The sequence below is a fragment of the Cygnus olor genome, chromosome 10 (assembly GCF_009769625.2).
Source record: "Cygnus olor isolate bCygOlo1 chromosome 10, bCygOlo1.pri.v2, whole genome shotgun sequence".
NCBI lineage: Eukaryota > Metazoa > Chordata > Aves > Anseriformes > Anatidae > Cygnus > Cygnus olor.
Window position 1 is genome coordinate 20,767,364 of NC_049178.1, and position 22,213 is coordinate 20,789,576.

A 22,213-nucleotide genomic window follows, 5' to 3' on the forward strand; every position below is an offset into this window, starting at 1 on the left:
AAAAATAAAAAATCCGAGTGAGAGCCCTCGAACACGACAGGCCAAATCTGACCGTCTGTTAAGTTTGCTTTATATAACGTGCGAGTGCCACGGAGGGGCCTTTAAAACGTCCGAGCCCATCGCTGGGGAGCCACGGGCGCTGGGGAGCGCGAGGCAGCGCTGCCCCGCAGCACCAGCCTGGTCCCGAGCCAAGAAGCACCTCGCTGCAGAGACTCGATTTTGGGTGCAGAGCGGGGCGAATCTGCCCAAAGGAGCTTTCATAAGGGCTGCGTGGGGGACCGGGGATTCGTGTGCGCATTCGGGGCATAGTAAGGGCTCGTGAAATAGCGTGCGCCTCCTGTGCAGCCCACCATCGCTTTCAGACTCATTTAGCAGAGAGAACAAGCAGAAATCTCACAACTCGAGTAAGAGCATATGCTCTGGGAGACCTCGCTACGTTGCATAAGCCTTCCCATTAAAGGATCTGGCTTTGTGAGCACAGCACATGAGTCAACAGCACAGCTAGACTTGTAACGTGGGAGTCACACCTACTCTTGGCTGCAGAATTATCCAGAGAAACAGAAGGTTAATAGGAACAAAATAAAGACTGAGGAACCCTTAAAGGTTAGCTGCAGGATTTTATTCAATTGGCAAGAGGGGAAAAAAAGAAATGAAATGGGTCAAGCCAAGGGAGAGAGAGCAGGGTAATGAAAAGCCACGTCGTCTGTCTCCTATGCAAAGACAGTTCAGTTTAGATCAGTAAAAATGTGATCAATAAAACATTTTTTTTTCCATATTAGCTAGTTCTGGAGAGGGTCATTATTGATTACAGAAAGAAAAAGTCACTTGACTGATGAGCAAGTGAGTGGAGTGAGCTCCAGGATGCTGAAGAAATCCTAACAGTGCCTGCATGCAGTGTGGCAATGCCTCCCAAAAACAAGGAAATAGAGACAAAAACCAGCAGGCGTCGGGAGCAGTATCGCGTCCCTTGGCTTTGCTTCTGCCTTTATGTCCTTATTTTGTGTTGAGGCATTTTGGAAGTACACACAAACAAGGAGGACGTCTGTCGTTGGCCCTTGTAAAGCCTCAGTGTCCCTGGTCCCCTGGCCTTCAGTGCACGGGTGCAGGCTGGGCAAGGCGAGGTGGGAGCAGGAGTGTCCTCGGTGTATGAACGCCCACCCGTGGAGCTTCTCGCCTTGTGAAGGGTTCGGCTCAGCAAATCTTACCCCGACACTGAGCCCTTATGGGAGGCTGGAGCCAGTCTCCGTACAGATTGATCAGGGGCATTGCAGTTTTACATTCAGGAATGCGGTGGCCTCGCTGGCCTCTTAAGAAGAAAAGGAAAGAATTCGGAGTTGTGTTTTGTCTGCAGGATGTCACCCTTGTTCTTCCTCCTGAGGCTTCGTGTGCCCCAACCTGGCATCAGCCGCGGTGTGGGCTTGCCTGCCTAAGACCCACCTCAGCGTCTGGACGAGGCTCTCAGACAGATGGTTTACTTTTCAGGTAGTTGTGCGTGGAGCCAGGAGTTGGGCTCGATGATCTTCGTGGGTCCCTTCCAGCTTGGGATATTCTGCGATGCTGCGATTCTATGACTCAGTCCCAAATCTGTGCTGTAAAAACCAGGGATTACCAGGATGGGAGTGAGAAAACCTTGATAGCTCCGAGCTTCTGATCAGAGCATATAGAAGAGCCCCGCGCTGGGCTGCCCTCGCGTTGCTTTTGTTGTTGCATCGGCTTCTTGGCTCTCCTCCACGTGTACCAAGGTCTAAGTGGAGGGTGGCCGTGGGGGAGGCGTTGGGCAACACAGGCGATGTTTCATCCCTCGCTCTCAGTGCTCTTGCAGGGGGAGAGATCGTCTTGTGATCAAAGCACAAGACCAGCAGTCAGACGATCTGGGTTACTGCAAGGTTTGATTTGCCAATATCAGCTCGCAGTTCTGGCACCTCCGAAGGCAGGGGCTGTCAGGGAGCCTGAAGCTTGCCTGCTGCCGCGCACGGAGCAGGTTTTGGGGTTCTTGTGCCTCTTGTGGAATGAGGAACTGCTCGGCGGGCCTAGCAACATAATTTGCCAGTGGTGGGGGTGAGGAACACTTGGTGGCCTTAGTCTGAAGCTTTAAAAATGGCCTGAAGGCCTGATGTGTGCCTGGCGAAGGGTAGCGGCGGGGGGAAGATGGAGAAGGTCCGACCGGGTGGTCTCCACGTGCACCCCGAGCAAGAGGGCGCCCGTGGAGTGCAGGTTTATGGTCTCGCCATAAAACCCTGTGCTTGAGGCAGTGAAAATCCAAACGCAGCCCTGAAGGTCAACTGATCTCCTTCCTAAAGCGCACGTCCTGACCCTGTGACATCAGGTCCTGGGGGGGGGGTGCCTGGGGAGCCATGCGATGGTGCTCCGGGCACAGCGGAGAAGGGGGCAGCGCATCTGACCAAGCTTCTGCATCCCCTGCATGGCACCAGGGCAGCAGGAAGGCTGCCGAGGTCCTTGCGTTGGCTCCGGGGGGGTAAAAGGACTTCTGTGGGTGAAGCTGAGTGTCTCGGGGAGCCCAGCTGGTAGATTAGGGGGCAGGTCCCTGGGGGAGCTGAACCCGGCGTCTCTGCACGCTGCCGATCGCGGGTCTCCGGCTGCGCCGTCTGGCAATGAGCTGTAGCAGTCTTCAAGAGCCGGAGCTAGATCCCCGCCTCCCCGCCAGCAGCTGCGATGGGTCCTGGCACAGGAGGCTGCTCAGTTTTTCCTAAATCTGGCTGAGCAGTCTCCCGGGAAATGGGAGTCAGCTTGCTTGCCATCCCGCCCGCATCAGTCCAAGAGCAGCAGGTGGGGAGTCAAAGTCCCTCCTGGGCTGAAGACAGAGAGAGGAGCTTTTATCCTCAAACATATGTATTTTGAAAATTTCGTGGGGGAAAAAAGAAGTTTCCTTACGGGAAAAAGAATTAGTAAATTGAATTGGCTCCTCTGTGCACAATGGGGTAAAATTTGAAGAGGTGAAAAAAGACAGAAAGGAGGGAGAAATCCCCGCTCAGAAGGCCCCATGTGGCTTCAGGTGGAACAAAGGGCTCCTGTGATGGAGGTTTAGGGAAACGCCAGCGTTGCCAGCGAGGAGCTCAGCCGAAAGCCTTCAGCCCTGGCCCTGTGGAGGGCTTTGGGGGCCGGTCCCGATGCCGTGGCCCTGCCTGCGCCGTGGCAGCCCCGCACAGGGATTCAGGTGCCCGCCCTGCGCCGCCCGTGGGAAACCCGCGCGGCTCCAAACCACGGGTCTTGTGATTATTATTATTATTTTTTTTAATTCTTATTATTTCAGTCCCATGATTTTGTTTTCACTGTTTCTAATTCTTTGCCTTGGGGAAGGGAGGCAGGGAACTGCTGTGGTTTTTTGGGTGTTGTGGGCCATAATCTGAATTTTAACTGACAAGGCATTGCCATCCAGACTGCGGGAGGCAGATGTAGTGATAAACGGTGGTAATGCAGCTTTGGAGGAGCTGTGTTTGCAGCATAACCAGTGGTTTCACTTCGTTTCACTATTTCACGTCTTTCCTTCTCTTTATCCAAGCAGTGAAATCGATCAATCATCAGTCTCCCGGCAGAAATCGCGGCATTGTGCTCACTTCAGGGCAGTTGCTAGGACATCTTGGTGGAGTGCAAGAATGTGCTTGGCCAATGGCAGGTAAAGATTAAATCCTACACCATGCTGAGTTTTCAGAACTGGAGGGATTACATTATTTCTAGGTAATTTAAATGGCTCCGAGAGATAGAGTTTTAAACTTGCATGGTATTTTTCATTCTAAGAAGTCCCAGAGCACTTTCCTGGCAGATTGGGATAGAGAAACTGTCCCCAGAGATAAAATATGGCAAGCGAGCGATAGCACCTGCAGTAAAGTGAAGCAAAACCCTGTTGTCTGAATGCCAGGAGAGGGGGCATCCAGGCAGACACACGTATATGTGCCCACGCCGCATGCCCTCGTGAGCAAGGCACGACGAAGCGTTCAGCTTTGGGGTCTGCGTGAAGGTGAGCTCGGGGGTGGCTCCGTGTGCCGGCCCCGCTGCCCCCCTCCCCGTCCCGCTCCCCCAGCTCGTCCCTGCTGCCCTGCCACGTCCCCTCCTCTGAGTCACCGGCCCTGCAGCTGCGCTCGGTGCGTGGCCTCTGTCAGGCCCCGGGGGTTTTCTGCGCCTTGCAATCAGAAAGAAATCAGCTGGGGCTGCGGTGGCGGGGGATCGGGATGGTGAACGTCCCGTTGGCGACGTGGCCGTGCTCCCACCTCGGCTGCAGCCTCCTGCGTCCGTGCGCCCCCCTAGCAGGACGGGGTGGCAGCATCTACCTTGGGGTCAGCGAGCATCGGCACCGTTCAGGCCGGTGGGGGAACGCTGTTACCCTCAGTTAAGCAGCGCAGACCCCTCTGAGTGCCCATCGTTATCCCTAATTTAACACAGGCTGCGTTGTGTTTAAAGAGCACGGGCGAGGCCTGGGTGAGCCTGCAGCCCCAGCACATCGCAGCTCCTCTCCTGAAAGTTTCTTCACTGCTTTTCTCAGGGACACGCAGAATGGAAATAGGAGCTCCTGCCAGGGAATTTCCGCCCCAAGTCGGTAACGTTTGAGCCGTGTGAATGAGATGCCAAAAGAGTTGATTTTTCTTTTATTTTTCTGGAAAGTTGGCTGTGTAGGGGTGCGGTGTGGTTGCGGGTGTGGTGGCCCTGGTGCTGCACGGAGCCGGGCTCCTCAATGCTGCTCAGTGGGGAAGAAAGGGACAGGCACGGGTGTCCCCGGAGAGGTCAGGGCACCCCTGCAGCACCACGCAGAATGGGTTTTGGAGCTGCTTTCTGGCGGAGAGAGCTTTCAGAGCTTTCTTTGCAAACAGGGAGGTAGTTTATTCATATTTTAAAAGCTCACAGCGAACCGAAAACTACAGATCTCCCACTGAGTTTCTGAGGAAGTGACTCCCAGCTGAAAACAGCTCTGCATCCAAAGCACACGAGGAGGGGCGGCGTGGAGGAGGTCAGGGCCGCCAGCTGCGGCGGCGCCGTTGCTCAGCGCGCTGACACGCTCCGCACGGGGTGTCGCTGGCAGGCTGGAGGTGGCTGCACGACGGAAGACGGGGCTAAATAAAGGTCTGCCACCTCCATAATTCCGGCAGCTGAATTTCAGCACGGTATCTAGTCACAACGTGACATATCTGCTCGGATTGAAAAGCCAACCTCAAACCTCTCTAATTTTGGCAATGCTGGGCTGCAGCCAAAATGATTAATGGAGCGATCTCTGCTAAGGTGGGTTGTACCCGTGGTAGTCTGCCGCATATCTTCCCTGTACCTATCTGTGCAGATTATCTGCAGCAAGCCCTGGTTCTGGTTAGCTGACATTAATGTAATTTATTTCAAAAACCTGTCTTCAGGAGGTGCCTTTTGTAGTGAATTAGCATCTAAAGGATGGAAATCCGTGTGGTGGCGGGGCCCCAGCATCAGGCTGTCCTGGCACTGTGGTTTCCAATGAAACCAGGGCTGTGAAACCTTCCAGTGAAACCTTGGCCGTGCTTGGGGCACCCCGGCAGCTCCTCGCTGCTGGCTGGGAGCCCTGTGAGCACTTGCCTGGGATGGCTGTCAAAATCAGCGTAGTGTTTTTAAAGAGTGGCCAAAATCGAAGGGCTTCAGCCAGCTGTTTGTGCCACTATTTTATTTTTATTTTTTTTCCTTTTGTGTGCTGCTCCCAGTTGCCCTCACCTCAGTGCAGCAGCAGTGAGACCGGGGAGAGGAGCGAAGTCCCAGTGCGGCGCCAGGTCTGGAGGCTCCGTGTCCTCGGGAGGTGCAGAGACCCTGTGCAAGGAGATAAGGGAAGGGGTAGCATGGCTGTGCCTTCACGGTGGTACAAAAAGGATTTGGGGAGGTTTAATGGCGTCTTGGAGTGAGCTCTGAGCCAAAGCTGCCAGCCTGGGTTGTTGTCCACGTTGTAGCTGAGGTGTGACTTGGGTCTTCCCCCCCTCTGCCTCTCCAAGTCGCCCCCAGCCCCGCCGGGTGCCCCCACCTGCCCTGGCCGAGCTGCAAGGTGTCCTTGGGAAGTTTTGGGGTACCCAGCGCCTCGCCAAAGGGCTGCGGTATGTCACAGCTCAGCTCTGGGGCCCTCCGAGCACCGCAGAGCTCACCCGACGGCAGGCTTTGGAGGGCAAGTGTCCAAGCACAAATGGTGGGGTGGTGGAGAACGGGGCAGTGGGAGCCTGAGGGCAGGAGCTGGGGCAGAGCTGCAGGCACCTGGGCTTGATCCTGGAAGGGCTCGGGGGGGGACATCTGGTCCTCCAGGAGAAGCAGGGGGGTGCTGCTCTGTGGGCTGGGTGTCAGGAGAGCAGGAGAGGCCTGGCCGCCTGGGCGAAGGTCTCCAGGGGGTGCTTCTAAGGAGGACTTCCCCCGGGAGGAAGAGAGAGAGAGAGAGGCCTGGAGGAGATCCAAGCCCTCTTCTGAGAAAGAGGGTAAGGCCAGACAGGGTTGGTTCGGGACTTTGTTTGGGTGTGCTTGGAACTGCGTGGAGCTGGGGAAGCACCAGGAGCGGGAGGATGAAGATAAGCTGTGGGCTGCGGTGCTGGATGGAGCCGGGCCCCGGGCTGCTGGCGGGGGTGAATCACCCACCCACACCTGCAGAAAGCACCTTGCTGCCTGCATTTGCAGCTATCTCTGCTCAACTGTTTTTTTTTTTTTTTGATGTAAATAGGAAATGACTTCTGCAGCTGAGCCTTTGTGGGCACAGGGGTATAAAAGGCACTGCCATTTTACATACCACATCTCGGCCTGAGAGAGAGGAAGGAGGCTTTGCTATTACAGCGACATAGTTAATAAGCAAATATATGTGGCTCCATAGGGCTTGAATATCTTCTGGAAGCAAAATAGTTATGAGGGCTGAGTCCTTCGCCTGTTCTACATGACTAAAAAAAATTGTTTTTATTTCACGCAGGGAGCCACAGAGCCCAGCTGTTTCCACGTAAGGCGCCTGGCTCCAGTTCGCTGTCTGCAGCTCGCGAGGACCGAGCCTCCCGCTGGGTGCGGGCATTGCCCCCGGGCCTGGACGCAGCCAAGTTTTCTTCCAGGCTTCTGTCTGGGCTTGTGCTTGCTGTGAGAGGCTCGGGAAGGCTGCGGCCCGCAGCCCCTCGCTGCAGTGGGCAGCGCTGAGGACAGCAGGGGTTGCTCGAGGCCCCGCGGTGCTCGCCGCTGGCTGTGAAAGGTCGCTGGTGGCGTCCTGCTGCGCCCATGGGCGAGGGCCTCGCGGCCGTCAGGGTGCATCACCAGGGGGTGATTCAGCAGCTTTCTAGAAACGCCAGGGCCTAAAAGAAGCGAAGAAGGAAGTTTTCCTTCTGTGTCTCATTGTATGTTAAGAAATAAGGCAGCTTGGGTTGTCCCTTTAGGGAAAGGGAAATTTGGCACAAAAAAGCCCCTCCCTACCTCCACACATCTCTCCACCGCATGCCTCCGCTTTGCTATTCACTTGTTTTGACATAAAGTACTTTCCCCAAGAGATATTAGTCACAACTTTGGCTTCCACCAGCCAACTCTTCACCTTCCTCAGAACAGCCTGGAGCGGCGAGGTTGGTGGGTGCGATGGGGCGGGGGCTGCATTTAGCGCCCGTGGGAGGCTCCGCGCCGAGGGTCGGGAGCCCCGAATCTGCCGCCTGCGGGGCCGGCACAGGCTGCGAGAAGGGGCCCGGGGGATGTGCCAGCAGGTGAGAGGGGCTCGGGCTGGCCCCTCGAAGGCGACAAGGTGTGAGGACAGAAAGCTGGGACACCGGCTAGTAGCGTCATGGGGGTGCTTACGTTCGTTTTGCCCGAAAAGGCTGGAGTGGTGGGTACAGCATAATGTTGACTAATCCATGCTGATGGGTGTCAGATGTGAATTATCTGCCCCAAATCCTGTTTTCCAGCAGTAACTGCTTTCCCAAGCAGCTCAGCACCGAGGGGAAGAAAACCAGAAGGCGGCACGTTGGATCAGCTGTGTGCTCCCGAGGGTTCCTGGGCAGGCAGGAGCTCTCGCTTCTCGTGTTTGCTTCAACACAGCCCTAAAATATTCCCAGCCCGTAGCAGATGCACACACGAGCAAGCTTGTAGTCACTGTGGGATCGAGGAGGCAATGAGCCCTCTCATCCCCTACCCTTCCTCAAGTAATTATCACGCACTTTGCACCCTAATGAGAACTGCTCCATTTTCCCATCCTTCCACTCCGCTGCTCCTTCCTTGTGGCTGCTTCTCAGACGTCTCCTTTATAAAGCTGATCTGGCAAAGAGGTTATATTTTATCTTAAAAAAGAGAAATCTTTGGAAATCAGCAGCGTAGCTGTGTGTTATCATGCCTGTGACCCGCTAATTGGGTGACAAGTCCGTGAGGATGGCGGTGCAGGACGAGGGGCAGAGCGCAGCAAGGACGGCAGCGGCACAAGGGCTTCGTTCCTGTCAGCATCCCACCGGGGAAGCAACAAATCCCTGCAGACACATGAGACCGAAGGAATATGGGCAGGTACCGCTAACACGAAGCCCTTTGTTAAACACCCAAACCCAGGCCATGGACAGGACGCCCCTAGAGTGAGGCGCTGGGGGCAGCTCGGGGCGGTGGTGCTGCGCTGGGCGGCAGGGCAGGGCAGGCTGGGGGTTAAAGCATCGTCTGGTGCGGATGTTCTCAGGGTGAGAGAGGGAGGAGGGTGCCCTGAGGGGCTCCTGGCCAGCGGTCAGGCGGGTGCTGAGTCTGTATTTCAGCGTGATGGGCGCTGAGGAGCCGGGTGAGCTCACACAGACACCACCAGGTGCAGCTGGGAGGCGGCCGAAGCCAGGCTGCAGCTCAGAGGAAGCAGCCAGCCTGGCATCCCCAACTCCCCCCCCCCCAGAAAGAAACGACTCAGGAAGGAAACAACAAACTCCATCCCTTTGCCAGGGATGCTCCCTGCTCAGGAGTGCTTTTTGAGGCTCTCTCTCATGCAGGCGGGTCTGCAGGAGGCAGAGGAGGAGGCGCGCTCTGCGTGTGAGGCCCTTCAGCCTGTGACCACAACCCACGGGGCTTCGGCTCACCCCAGCCCCTGCCAGACCTCTCCCGCTCCGAACCCTGCGGAGAAGCAGGTCAGTGCACGTACACGGCTCCTCGAGCACGATGCGGGGTGCTGAGCCACACCCGTAAAGAAGAGGGGCTTCCACCTTGTTAGATCTGAAGGCTCGCGGCAGCTAATTGTCTGCGTTCTGCATAATCTGGCTTCCTACGGCAGGAGAGCCGCCTGTCTGCCGGGGCTGCTACCAGTCAGGCGACTGCTGATTTCCACCCCCTGCATCCCATTACCGGGGCTGCATCTCCCAAATCTGCTCGTACGCGGCTGTGAGTCGGTGGCAGAACAGCTGAGCACAGGCAAACCCGGGATAAGCTCTGGGAAAAAAGGACTCGAGTGGGCCTGGTGAGGCTGGGAAGGGGCTGCCTTCTCAGAAATGCTGTAAGCCCAGCCCAAAATCCCTCTTGCTCCTGCAGCTGCACGCAGGGCCGTGGGCTTCCCCTCTGTAACTGCGAAGGAGAATGCAGTGCTGTGAGACCTGTGGGCGAGCTGGGGTCTGGTGGCTTCAGCCAACGATGTCGCTGGCTCAGGGATTCCGGGGAAAACTCAAAAACCTTGAAAAGCTGGGAAACAGGAATGCAGAGTAGGGCGAGAGAAAATGAGACAAAGTCATCGCTTCCCAAAACCTTCACAGTGAAGGAAACACCTCCCACTGTCTGGAGGATCCATGGGAATATTATAATATTTGTTCCAAAAACATGACTGGGTGGATCCAGAATTACTGACGCAGGCACAGGCAGCTAATTGAATTCATACGTAGGAACCCCGGACACCATATGGCCTCAATAAAACGTGGGTCCGTAGCTGCTTCTTAGCAGATGGTTCTTCATTTTCATAATCTTAAATCAAAAGATCATCTTTATATCTGGAGATCAAAGGCACCTAATGTCTCTCTGGTCAAGGTTTATACAGCGAAACCCCTCTCTGTTTTGGCTGATGTGAGAGTCAGACAGGGTTTTCCCCTGGAACATTTGCCGAGGGTCCGGGCAGTGACATCTGGGTAGCAGCTGCAGATGTGCTCAGCTCCTCCGGGCAGGGATTTCATTTTCATTATATAGTTCATGCAGTTTAAAAAATCAGAAGGGACGGTCGTAATTCTCTTGTGTGGCCATTTATGTTTCCCCACATTACCGGGATATATCCCCCGTGATTTATTTTTTATGATGAAATTATTCTTTCTTCCCTTGCTCAGAGCGTTGCCTGACCCGCCGGCTGTCTGTCCCGTGCCAAGCCCCACCGCGTGGCCGTGCCAGGCCGGCCCTGTGCTCCGGCTCCCCTGGGAGATGAGCCCGGCCAGGATCGCAGCAAGCCCCTGCTCGGCTCCAGGTGTGTGCGGGTGGGGAGCGCTCGGCCGCACTGGGGAGAGGGGTGGGAGACGCGCTCAGGTAGAAGGTGCTTCCACGCCCACCCAAAACCTCCAGGACAGACCTGATCTTTGCCACCTAAGAATGAAAGGTGCGTGGTTGCTCGAAGCACCCTGGGTACAGGTTGCAACAAACTGAGCCCTGCAGCCTGCTCATGAACCTCCCTTTGACCGTGGCTATCTGCTCGCTGGTGCTCGGTTCTCATCGGCTCGGAGGTGCAGGGAAAAACGCGCCTCTCTCCTGCGCCGGAGCTCCCTTTGCACTTCAAACGCCGCTGCCTGTGGTTGATGTTTGCGCCACAAGCAGCAGGCATCTCCGAGGAGGAGAGAGCCAGCACTTCCCCGCCATTGTGTGGGTTTCGCCTGCAAACCTCGCCGCCCAGTCTGGGAGATGGCAGCGATCCGCCCAGCAGACAGCAGGGTCCCACCTCGGTTCCTATTCACCTGGAGATGAAAGTGCTCTGGCTGCCCGTGTAGGCGGGGCAAAACTATTTAAAAACCTCATTAGAGAAAGTATTTGGGGAAGACAGCAACACCCTCAGTTGTGGTTTGCTCCAGCGCTTCTCAGCCAGATCGCTTCTGATACAGAGGGAAGGGCACCCTGAGACACATTCCTGTCAGCTGTTTCTCCTCTCGGCGGTGCGTTTGGGGCGCTTCGCCCCGCTCCGGCCCCGGGGCTGTGTTCGCTGCGGAAATGCGGGCGCGCTCCCCCCCAGGTGCTGAGGCCGGCTGCGGGAGGTTTCTGCGGTGCGGAGTGGTCCTGGTTTGGGCTTGAGGAAAGCAAGAGTGTGTGTGTAATCTTGATTAGGCACAAATCCACCGTGAATATCTCCTATTCCACTTAATTCCTGTTCGTGCTTATTTCGGCTGCACTTGCAGCAGGAGGAAGGCCTGGCCCGCGTCTGTCTCGCGATACGCAGGGGATTGGAGCGGCACGTTGGGAGGAGGCAGGTCTGCATTCAGAGTTCTGGCTTCTCATTTAGAGAGCGACTGACTGTGCTGAGCCAGGCTGCCCCACAGCTCAGCCACGTTCACATCCAAGTGCTTGGAAGGCCGCACGGCCAGCAAACCTCCCGTGCGCGGTGTGTGCTGGTGCTGCGCACCTGCACTGCCTTTACCTCCTGTGTTTTCTTTGCACAAGAATTCAATTTAATCAAATGGGTCAAATGCTCAATGACGACCAGCACGCTCAAGCACCCGTGGTCCTTTTCCCTCTCCCGATGGAGGAGCCACGTGCAGCCTGCCACCAGCAGCTCGCCGCTGAGCAGGTGCCCCGGGTGTGGTGCTAGCGGCCTGCAGAGCGCAGGCTGGGCTCAGCGAGCCTACCCGCTGCATCTGGGCTCGCCTGCCTTTATCCCCAGCGAGGGGGCTGGCAGCGTCCCTGCCAAGAGGGCTGCGTCCCCATGTGCCACCACCAGCACCACCCTCGCCCTTCACTTCTGCCACGAGCCGCTGGGGCCCTCCCTCCGTGCCTGCCACCTCCCTCTGCGCCTGCCAGCTGTGACATTTCTGCTCGGAACCGCGTCCCCCTGGACCGAGCAGGAGTCGCCCCGTGTGCCATCAGCACATGGATCGCACAGACCTCGTCCGACAGGCTTGGGGTTCGGGGGTCGAGGTTTAAGCCACCCGTGTCCTGACACGAGCCAGAAGGACAACGCTCCCACTCCCTTCTTGTGCCTGCTTGGTTTTTATCTTTTATTGTTTTTGGGGGGTAATCTTTTAAATCCAGTTAGCAAGCTGAGAACACTTTTAATGTAACTGACTCAGAGGAAATGCATCGTGGCCCTGCAGCTGCTGTTCCCCACATCCCACAGACAGAACAAAATCTACCCAGACGACGAGCTCCCGCAGTATTGATTCTTACCGGGGTACGTGGATGCCAGTGAAAAATAAATAATGCTGCAGCTGAAAGGTGTGGCGTTTCCTAAGCCAAAGATCTGAAAGCACCTCACTTTGCTTTGCATACCTGCAGAGCACCGTGCTTTCTGCTTTTCAGATATGAAAGCTGAGGCACGGAGACATCTGATGAGGCTCCGCCGCTGACTCACTGTTTGATGTTAGGCAGAGCTGCGAGCGTGATCAGATAGCATTGTGCAGAGCGCTCACCAGACGGCTGTGTCACCCGGGAGGAAAAGCAGCGCTCGGGCACGACGGCGTCTGCACCCGCAGCTGCCCCCCCGGTGCCCCGCAGCGACCCTCGGGGTCGGTGGCCGGGGACGTGGTGGCCTTGCCCTGTCCCCCCCCAGACCTGCCGGGCAGAGGGGTGCGTGCCCGAACCCCAAAGTCCCTCTTGCGATGGGGACTGCAGACGGGGCTCAAGGCGGTGCCGCGGAGGCGCGCAGGGCAGCGCGCGGGTGTGCGGAGCGTGCCGAGGGCTCGTTCTCACGCGATGGAGCGCGCGGCCGGCGGGGAGCTGGTTAAGCAGCGCGAGCGCCCGGGCTGCCTGGGTTTGGCTCGCAGCGTGGGGCAGGGCAGGCTGTCACAGCGAGGCAGGGATGTTTTATTAAACAGAGTCTCAAAGTGGGCTAAAGTCTCTTATTATGAATTGTAATGTCCACAGATTTTGCCACTTCCAAATAGTTTCCACCTACGTATTCCTCCCACTGCTGCGTTCAGTGCTGGCAAACATCTCCGCGCACGGAGGAGAACGGCTTTCATTTGAATAGTCCGCAGGCAAGTTTCGCTGCGCGGTGCCAGCGTCCTGCCCGCAGCACGCACGTGCCCAGCAGCCACCCAGTGCCATTTACTTGCCCAGGACGCCGCAGGGAGAGCGGCTCTCGTCGGATTTTCCCAATGTTTTGTCCAAACACGGTCCGTGGTAGCCCGAAACGATGTCGTGAAATGTGAAATCTCAACTTCTAACTCGCGGGCGATTCCTTTCATCGCACGAGGCAGCGCGGCCAGCTGTGCTGCTGAGACAGTGAGTCAGACACGCACCGGGCTGAAACCACGGTGCTTCACGGTGAAGTCAAGCTTTTGCAACTACCTGCAGGCTACCAGAGGAGGAAGGCAGAGCCCCGGCGGATGACAAACTCTTCCTCACATCCTGAGCTGCTAAATCACGCAGTGCCCCTTTCGCCCCTCCGGCTGCGGGCTCGCCCTGGGCAGCACCCGGGGGGCTCCCAGCAGCCGCTGACCCCGGGACCCCAGGGTGCGCGCTGCGTGGGCTGGCAGCGGGGCCGTGCAGCTCGGCCTGCAGGGCAGCCGAGCCACGTCCCGTGGCTGGCAGTGCCCCGCCACCCCCCCGGCCCGCTCACACCGGTGCCGGCGGCTGGGGACGTGCCAGGCTGGGCACGAGGGCTGTCTGCAGGCAGCGTGGCTCCCGGCGCGCTTCTCCTCCTGCAGAGCACTGGGGATGCCCGGCGGGTGCCGGGAGCGAAGCGCTTCCACGCAGCGCTGCCCGCCCGCGTGCCCTTCGCTTCCAGCCCAAGCCGCGGCTGTCCTTTAACCTCCGGTGCCAGTAACCTGAGCCGGGATTGCTGGAAATGAGAGAGAAGGAGAGCCGGCTATTTGATGACAGGCCACAGGCACATGCCTGGCCTTCGCAGATATATTAAGTAAGAGACATTTTAAAACAAAACCACCCTCAGTAACCTTATCGTAAGCCTGAATCCACAACCCATCTGCTAACTCCCGGCGCTGCCCACGTAGGCTCCCATCAGGCGCCGGTGCCGGGGATTTTCAGAACGTTTCGCCCCAAATCGCCGTGCTGGGAGGCAGCGCCCCGGGAAGGTGCCGCCGCAGGAACCCGATCCCCTCAGCACGCCCTCGGGAGCAAGCTGCGAACCCTCGCCTTTTCGTGCGTCTGTAAATAACTCCAAATCCCCGCGGGACGCGAGCTGCTGCTATCCTGTGACACTCAGCCCCTCCGAGACGAGCCTCCGGAGGCCTGCTGCTCTCCTCGTGGCTTTAGAAAATTAAAGCCTTTTTGAACATTTCGCTGCTGCCCTAACCGGACGCTGCAGAGGAACCTTCCACGTAGAAATAATTCAGCAAACAAAATCGAGATGGCAAATTGATGATTGCATCAGCCCCAGCTTATGAAAGCTGATCCTCGGGAAAATGTAATTCAACGCTCGGCAATCTAACTTGATGCCCAAGAATGCGATGGCTTCGCTCGGGTCCTCTTTTTAGGGGGACTCCTAAATCCTTGGCAACTTCCCTTAAGGTCATGAGTAAATCCCGATATGGAGAATTGTTTGGCAAGCAGGAGAACAGTAAAAGGGCTAAATAATTGGGGATTACCTCTGACCCTGATTTGTAGCTCACCACCCACTGCAGGAATGTACCAAATATCTCAAAGAGCGTGCAGGGATCAGACAATTCATGGGCATGAAACTGTCCACGTACAGGGAGCCTGAACTTAAAATGCAGAGCAGGTTGGCCCCATGCCTCATTTTTCATCAGCAATCAGCTGCAGCAAGCTCTAATTATTTCTCTTGCCTCGGACAGAGGGTCAGCGATGGGACAGAGTATAAACTGTACGTAATGTTGTCCCCTGTTTGTTTGGAAAGTAGCAGCTCGGGTCTTGGGGGCAGAAAGAGGATGAAGCACCCGATTCCCCCCATTATTTCTGACGGTGACCGTCCCCCGTGCTGCAGGAGGGGACAAGCGCATCAGCTCCGTTTTTCTGATGGTTATCACTGAGCTTGTCGAGTGCCTGTACGCACGGCCAGCCCCGCTGTGAGCCCTCAGCCCGGGGCTGTGACCCTGCCCCATTTGCGCTCAGCGCTTCGTTTTGGGCAGGCGAGCCCCCTCCTCTGCGGCGGAGCGGTCTCACGACGCTGCTCTGGGTGCACAGCACCACGCACGGCAGCCCCTGGGGATCCCGGAGCCAGCGCCAGGTCTGCAGGCTCGGACCGGAGCCCCGAGAAGAGCAGCCTGCCTGGGGCAGCCTCAGCCTGGTCTGGGCTCTGCGCTCCGTCGTTAGCTGTGCGTGCTGCCGCTGCAGCTGGGAGCTTGGAAGGAGTTTAGGAGGTGGTTGTGTGTTGTTTTTTTTAAAAAAAAAACCTTACATTTACAGCCAGCAGATTTCTGCAAGGCTCTAATTTCTCCTGGGATTCCTGCCGGTAACAACAGGCACCTTCAGAGGCCGGTGAGCCTTGAAAGGGCTGCCTCCAGCTCCGGTATCCAGCCTCTTGGTGCTCTCACGTAACAGCTGCTGACCTCAGATTCCTCCCTACGTGGAGCAGCCCAGGACCGAGGCGATAACAGAGGCAGCGCGCTGAAGTTCTGCCATTACCTTATCTCGCTCAATGCGCCTTTTATCTGATGAGCTTGCCTCCACTTGCTCAGCGCTCGGCAGGGAAAAATGACCGTAGCCCTTCGGGAGGAAAGGTTTGCTTTGGCAGCTACACGCCATCGCAGCCGCGCTCGGCGGTTTTGCAACAGCTGGCACCCAGCAGCCGGGGGATGCTGGGCAGGAGGGGTGAAGCCCCCCGAGGGTGAAGCCCCCCGAGGGTGAAGCCCCCGAGGGTGAAGGCCCCCGAGGGTGAAGGCCCCTGAAGGTGAAGCCCCCTGAGGGTGAAACCCCCTGAAGGTGAAGCCCCCGAAGGTGAAGCCCCCCAGGGGTGAAGCCCCCCAGGGGTGAAGCCCCCCGAGGGTGAAACCCCCTGAAGGTGAAGCCCCCCGAGGGTGAAGCCCCCCGAAGGTGAAGCCCCCCAAGGGTGAAGGCCCCCAGGGGTGAAGCCCCCTGAGGGTGAAGCCCCCCGAGGGTGAAGCCCCCCGAAGGTGAAGCCCCCCAAGGGTGAAGGCCCCCAGGGGTGAAGCCCCCTGAGGGTGAAGCCCCCTGAGGGTGAAGCCCCCCGAGCCCCCCCACGACCCCTCCAGCCGAGCCCCCCGCAGCGGGCGCGCGTCCCCATCGCCCCTCCGCCTTTTGGGGTGCCTCCAAAGGAAGGGCGGGGAGGGGGGGGGGGGTGGAAAATCCCAAATCCCCGAGGGAAATGAGTGCCGGGGGGGGGGGGGGGGGGATGCTCGGTGGGCGCCCCCCCTCCGCCGCGCCCCGGCCGTCCCCGGGGCCGGCGGGGCAGCACCGGAGGCGCACCCGGAGGCGGCCCGGGCCCGGCGCCCGCCGTCGGGGCCGCCGCGGGATCCGAGCCCGTGCGCCCCGGGGGCGGCTCCGCCCGCCCCCCCCCCGCCCGGCACGTTGCGAGGCGGCGGCGGCTCTGCCTCCACGTGAGCCTCATGTGATGGGGACGGGGGGAGGACGGGGAGGACGGGGGGGGGCGGCCCGGCGCGCCCGCCCCGGCGGCCGCCAGACGTGCCGGGAGTCACAGGGTAGCGCACGTCGCCGCCGTCCACCCACTCGCCCGCATTTAACCCGGGCCGCCGCCTCCCGGAGCTCCTCAGCCGGCGCGGACGCGGCATGAGCAGCCCGGCCTGAGCTCTGCCTGCCGCGGCTCCTTCCTGGCCCCCCTCCCTCCCCACCCCTCCCCTTCCCCGGCTCGGCTCCGCACCGCGCAGGATGGAGCGCATCCCCAGCGCGCAGCCCCCGCCCGCCTGCCTGGGCAAGCTGCCCGCCCTGGAGAGCGGCGACGTGCCGGGGTAAGGGCTGCGGGCTCGGGGGGAGGAGGAGGAGGAGGATATGGAGAGGAGAGGAAGGAGAGGACCCCCCCCACCCCCCCGCACCCCGCTCCCCAGCCGCGGCCCCCGGGGGTAACCTGGCTGCTTTCGTTTCGCCCGTGCAGGCTGGACTTCGCGCACATGTACCAAGTGTACAAGCCCAGGAGGGGGCTGAAGCGCAGCGAGGACGCCAAGGTAAGGCGCGGGGGACCCCGGGCCGCCCCCGGCCCCGTCCTGACGGCTCTCGGGAACCGGGGCGGGGGGACGCGCGCAAAGCCCCCCCCAGGGCCCCGGAGCCCGGCGGGCGCCGCGGGGTGGCCGCGCGGAGCGCTCACCCGGCGCCGCTCCCCGCAGGAGACCTACAAGCTGCCCCACAGGCTCATCGAGAAGAAGCGGCGCGACCGCATCAACGAGTGCATCGCCCAGCTCAAGGACCTGCTGCCCGAGCACCTCAAGCTCACGGTGGGTGCCGCCGGGACCCGCTCCCCGCCCGCGCCCCCCTGCCCGCCGCGCACCCCGGCACCGCCACCCCGGGGGCGCACGGACCGGGGCTGCCCCTGCCCCTGCCCCTGCTCCTGCCCCTGCTCCCGGAGCCCCGCACAGCCCCGCACAGCCCCTGCCCGGGGGGGTGGCGGTGCCGGGGGTGCCGCGCACGGAGGGGGGACTCGCTTCTCTGCGCCCCCCCGGGCGCTCCGAAAATACCCGTGCGGCGCACTGACAGCCGCCCCGGGCTGCCTCGCAGCTGCCTGCCGGGGAGTGCCGTGCACAGAAAGCGCGCCCTGGGCTGCGGGGGGCAGCGGGGATCCCCCGGGTATGGGGCTGCCTCCAAGCCTGTGCCCCCAAAGTGCATCAACCCATCCCCTGATGCCCACCTCCCCTTCCCCTGCCGCCCACTGCCCCATCCCCTGCCACCCGCTGCCCCATCCATTGCCACCCGTCACCCCTTCCTTCCCCGTAACCCACCACCCCGTCCCCAGCCCCCCCGTCACCCCCGTCCTTGCCCCGCCGCCCCGGACACGCTGGCAGCCCCATCAGGCCCCGGGTGCGTGGCCGAGCCACGGCGGGCTCCAACCTGTCCCTCTGCTTTCAGACCCTGGGTCACCTGGAGAAGGCTGTGGTTCTCGAGCTTACCTTGAAGCACGTGAAAGCACTGACCAACCTCATTGAGCAGCAGCAGCAGAAAATAATTGCTTTACAGAACGGTTTACAAGCGGGTGAGTATTCACGCCGTACCGGGTGAGAAGCGGCGCGCGCTCGGTGACTTTCTGCCGGGTCTTTGAAAGGCTGTGGTGGCACCTCGCTCCCGAGAAGGGAGGAGGCAGGACGCACTTCTTTTAATCGCCTTCATTTTCTCTCTCTTTGCTTGTGAGCTTGCGCAAAAAAAGAGATGTGTTTCTGAGTGTGGTCAGCCTCAAGTGCGCTGTGCAGTTGTTTTAAAATTAAAGTGGGTTTTAAGTAGTTTTATTTAAAGCCCGGGTTTGCTGTGAGGTTCTCTCCAAAGCCATTCATATCTTTACATTCACGTTCAAGAGCTTTGGATCGAGTCCGGTTGTGTTTCTTTGCTTTTTTCTCAAAGTGCACAGAAACCTGCTCTATAAGCACCTTTGCAGGTCTCTGTAAGCTCGCTGCCAGTGCCCTGCAGGCGAAGGGGGACCCGGTGTAGCAGCTTATCGTGCTTTAGATGTACTTCCTCCTCCTGTTTTCACATGTGGCGCTCACGTGAATCTGATAAGTAAAATTCAGTTTTCCTGAGGAGCCTTCCCCGGCTCTGCCAGCCACGGGGAGTGCAGCAGAGCTTTGAGCACAGGACCTGGAGCGGGATCGCCCGGTGCAGCGGCTCCGGAGCTTTCCCTGCCTGCACAGCGGGCGCCGTGCGGCCGCTGCCTCCCCCCTGCTGGTTCCAGGGCTCATGCAGTCAGTGCAGAATTGCAAGTGCGTATGTGAAAGTGGGCAGAGGGAGGTAAAAGCGGTAAATCAGCTTCTCGCGCAGAAACGTAAGCAAAATTCAGGCTGGCCATCACGTCTGCCTCGCTCGCCGTGTGGCACCGAGAGTTTGGCATCGCCCCCAGCGCGCCTTGGAGCTGGTAATGGAACTATTTAAGCACGCTGTTAATTTTTAATTTCTCTCTTGTTAATGTTTCCTCAGGTGACCTGTCATCAAGAAACCTTGATTCCAGCCAGGAAATGTTTCGATCTGGTTTCCAGATGTGTGCCAAGGAAATGCTGCAATACCTGGCAAAGCACGAGAACGGCAAGGAGCTGAAGTCGTCCCAGCTGGTCAGCCATCTGCACCGCATGGCCTCCGAGGTGCTCCAGGGCGGAGCCGGCCGAAAGGCCGGAGACATCCCTCCTAAAATGGTGGACTTGAAAGAGAAACCCGTCTCCTTGAGCAAAGCGGCCGAGGGGCACGGGAAGAACTGTGTGCCCGTGATCCAGAGGACATTTGCGCACTCCAGCGGGGAGCAGAGCGGCAGCGACACAGACACAGACAGCGGGTACGGGGGAGAGCTGGAGAAAAGTGACTCCAAATCCGAACAGCAGTATTTTAAAAAGGATACCGATCTCAAATACACTGTCCAGGAGAGAATAAGCTCTATTAAGCAAGAGACTGAGGACCCGCCGGCCAAAAGGAGCAGGCTGGAGACGCCTGACGATGAAGGGCCTTTTGGCAGTGACATGATGGGCTCCTCGAACGGCTTCCTGGGCCCCCACGCTCACCAGCCCCCGTTGTGCCTGCCTTTTTATTTGATCCCGCCGTCCGCAACGGCTTATCTGCCGATGCTGGAGAAGTGCTGGTACCCAGCGTCCGTCCCCGTCCTGTACCCCAGCCTCCCGGCCTCTGCCGCAGCGCTCACGGGGTTCATGAACCCCGACAAAATCTCCCCCCCTCTGCTGATGCCCCAGAGACTCCCTTCCCCGGTACCAGCCCATTCCCCCATCGACTCCTCGGCTCTGCTTCAAGCTTTGAAGCAGATTCCTCCGTTGAACTTGGAAACCAAAGACTGAGCGCAGTGTGACCTTTTATTTTTTGTTGTTGTTGTTTTTTTTTTTTTTTTTTTTTTAGTTTGAGACTGTTTCACTTTTGTACATTGGCTGGACTGAGGTGTGGGGATAAGGTTCACTGCGCGTAGGAAGCTAAATCCCCTTTTCTCTGACTTGTCAGGTAGCTTGGAGAAGGATGAAGGATGCACCCAGGTTAGCTATTCAGAACTACTTCCAAAAGGACAGAAAAGAAAAAAAAAAAAAAAGAGTTTTATGCTTTACCCCTTAACTTCTTCCCTGTCCGCACCCGCAGAACAACAGTTGACTTTGTCGGCTGCGATTACGTTTCAAAGCTGTGAAAAAATAATTCCATTCGGCAGATCTAGGTTTTAGGGTCTGTGGCTATCAAACCATGGTACTTCTTGCAAGGGCTTTTTTAGCGCAGCGGCCCCCCAGGAGCTCACGCCAGGCCGGGCCGTGGTGGTGCCCCCGCGGTGCCACGCTGGAGGCACGCGGCGCGCACGGCGCTCGCTGTTGGTGTTAGGTCCCTGCACGTGCAGGAGGAGCAGTGCAGCGGTCGCTGGTGGGTCGTGCACAGTCAGTGGTTCAGGTAGATTTAAGACGGGTTTCTCTCCACACCTTTGCTGATATATATATATATATATATATATATATTTTTTTAATAAATAAAAGGTAGATGCTGCTTGGAAGCTTTACATGGCGTACATCTAATAAATAAATTAACACGCGCCCCTTCCTGTAACTTGAGCTGCTAGTTTGGGCCGGGCAGGGGAGAAAATATCCCAAGGATCACTTTGCTTGCTGCACCTGACTCGGGGCCTCCCCCGCTGCTGTCCTGCCTCTGCGGCCGGCGTTTGGAGGCCGGGGGCGGCGGGGGCACAGCGGGGCAGGTCGGGAGCGGGGTGCAGGGGGAGCGCTCCGCTGGACGCCGGCGCGCTGCCCGCCGGCCCTGCCCCGCCAGTGCCTTTGAGAAGCGAAAGGCTGGGATTTTCAAAGGAGCCTAATCCGGCGGGGCCTGAGCATCCACGTTCCTTAGTCTCCTTGGCAAACCCTGGCCCACATTTCTGCATTAAACAAAGAGGGTTAGGGCTGTGACACTTGTCCCATTAAATCCTAGAGCTGCAGGGGTCTTTCACCGCAGGCAAACATCTTGTCCAATTTGGCTTCTGTTAAAAAACAAACAAACTTTGCTGCAAAGTGCAGTGCTCTACTTTTCTTTTTTCTTTTTTCTTCTTTTTTTCCTTACTGGTTTTGAGAACTGGTATCCGGAACAACTGTTGTATGGATTTTCATTTCATCCTCCCATTGCACCAGCTGTTGAGATGCACTATGCTTGATTGCAGGTTGTGTTCTAACGTTTATTTTTTTGTTGTTTTTTTTTTTTTTGGTATACAGTTGTTGCCTTTATTTGTAAAATCCTGTTATAAATATATATATATTATATAAATATATTAAAAGGTAAAACGTTTCAGATGTCTATTATTTGTATAACTACTTGAGCATAAAAGAAGTGAGAAATATGAATGTATTCTTGTTTCTGGGTTGTCTTTTTTTTTTTGAAGAGAAGAGTTTTTTGTTTTTCTCTAGGGAGAGGTACAGTGTTTATATTTTGGAGCCTTCTTCAAGGTGGGATATTGTACATATTTTTATCTCGAGTAAATGTTAAGTAGTTGTTTAAAAATACTTAATAAAATAATTCTTTTCCTGTGGAAGATAAGGGTTGGCCTCCTGTGCTTTTAAATATTTGATCAGGGTCATTTTGCAGGGCTCGATCCAGCAATGACTGGCAGCAGGATGGTGTCCCACAGAGGACTTGGGCTTTGCGTGCTCCTCGGGCTGGTCCTTTGCAGTCAGCGCCCGTGTCACTGCTCGTGTCGCCGGGGATATTCAGTCCTTCGAACTCGGTCAGCACCATCGGGGATTGCCTCCCTTACTGCTTCCAGTCCTGGGCCAGGTGAACCCGGCCGCCTTGGCACTTTCCCCCCGTTTGGTTTTGTGTTCTTCGGGCCTGACCGGCAGATCCTGCACGCCTTCAGCGTGGCGGGCGGCAGGAGGAGCGGCAGGGCGCGGGTCGGGCCACCCTGCCCTGCTCCTCTGGGCGCTTCCTTGGCTCGGGCGCTGAGGCTGGCGCTTCCCAAACGCCCAGGTACAGGAGAAAGAAAGCCGCCAAGCTGCTGCCCCAAATTGCCTCCACTCCCCAGCCCTGGCGCTGCTCTCCTGCCTCCTGTGCCCCGGCCCCGTGTCTCGGAGCCCTTTGGGGCAGG

At 57.9% G+C, this 22,213-nt stretch overlaps 1 protein-coding gene and 1 long non-coding RNA gene across 4 annotated transcripts; both read left to right on the forward strand.

Annotated features, from left to right (window-relative positions):
• Positions 1-2: 2 nt before the first annotated feature.
• On the forward strand, positions 3-15,408 carry LOC121075601. Of its 3 annotated transcripts, XR_005823062.1 has the most exons (5): positions 3-4,552; positions 4,851-5,229; positions 7,860-8,448; positions 8,907-9,041; positions 10,215-15,408. It is a non-coding gene; the product is annotated as an uncharacterized LOC121075601 (long non-coding RNA). The 3 variants fall into 3 exon arrangements; XR_005823060.1 differs by having other exon boundaries at positions 3-4,548; positions 4,851-8,448; positions 10,215-10,344; XR_005823061.1 differs by lacking the exon at positions 4,851-5,229 and having other exon boundaries at positions 7-4,548.
• A 1,201-nt stretch (positions 15,409-16,609) lies between these two features.
• Positions 16,610-21,654, forward strand: BHLHE40 (basic helix-loop-helix family member e40). The gene is made up of 5 exons (XM_040569066.1): positions 16,610-16,928; positions 17,072-17,141; positions 17,301-17,408; positions 18,037-18,160; positions 19,093-21,654. The coding sequence occupies exons 1-5, from the start codon at positions 16,849-16,851 to the stop codon at positions 19,950-19,952; spliced, it is 1,242 nt and encodes a 413-aa protein (XP_040425000.1). The 5' UTR covers positions 16,610-16,848; the 3' UTR covers positions 19,953-21,654.
• Positions 21,655-22,213: the final 559 nt, after the last annotated feature.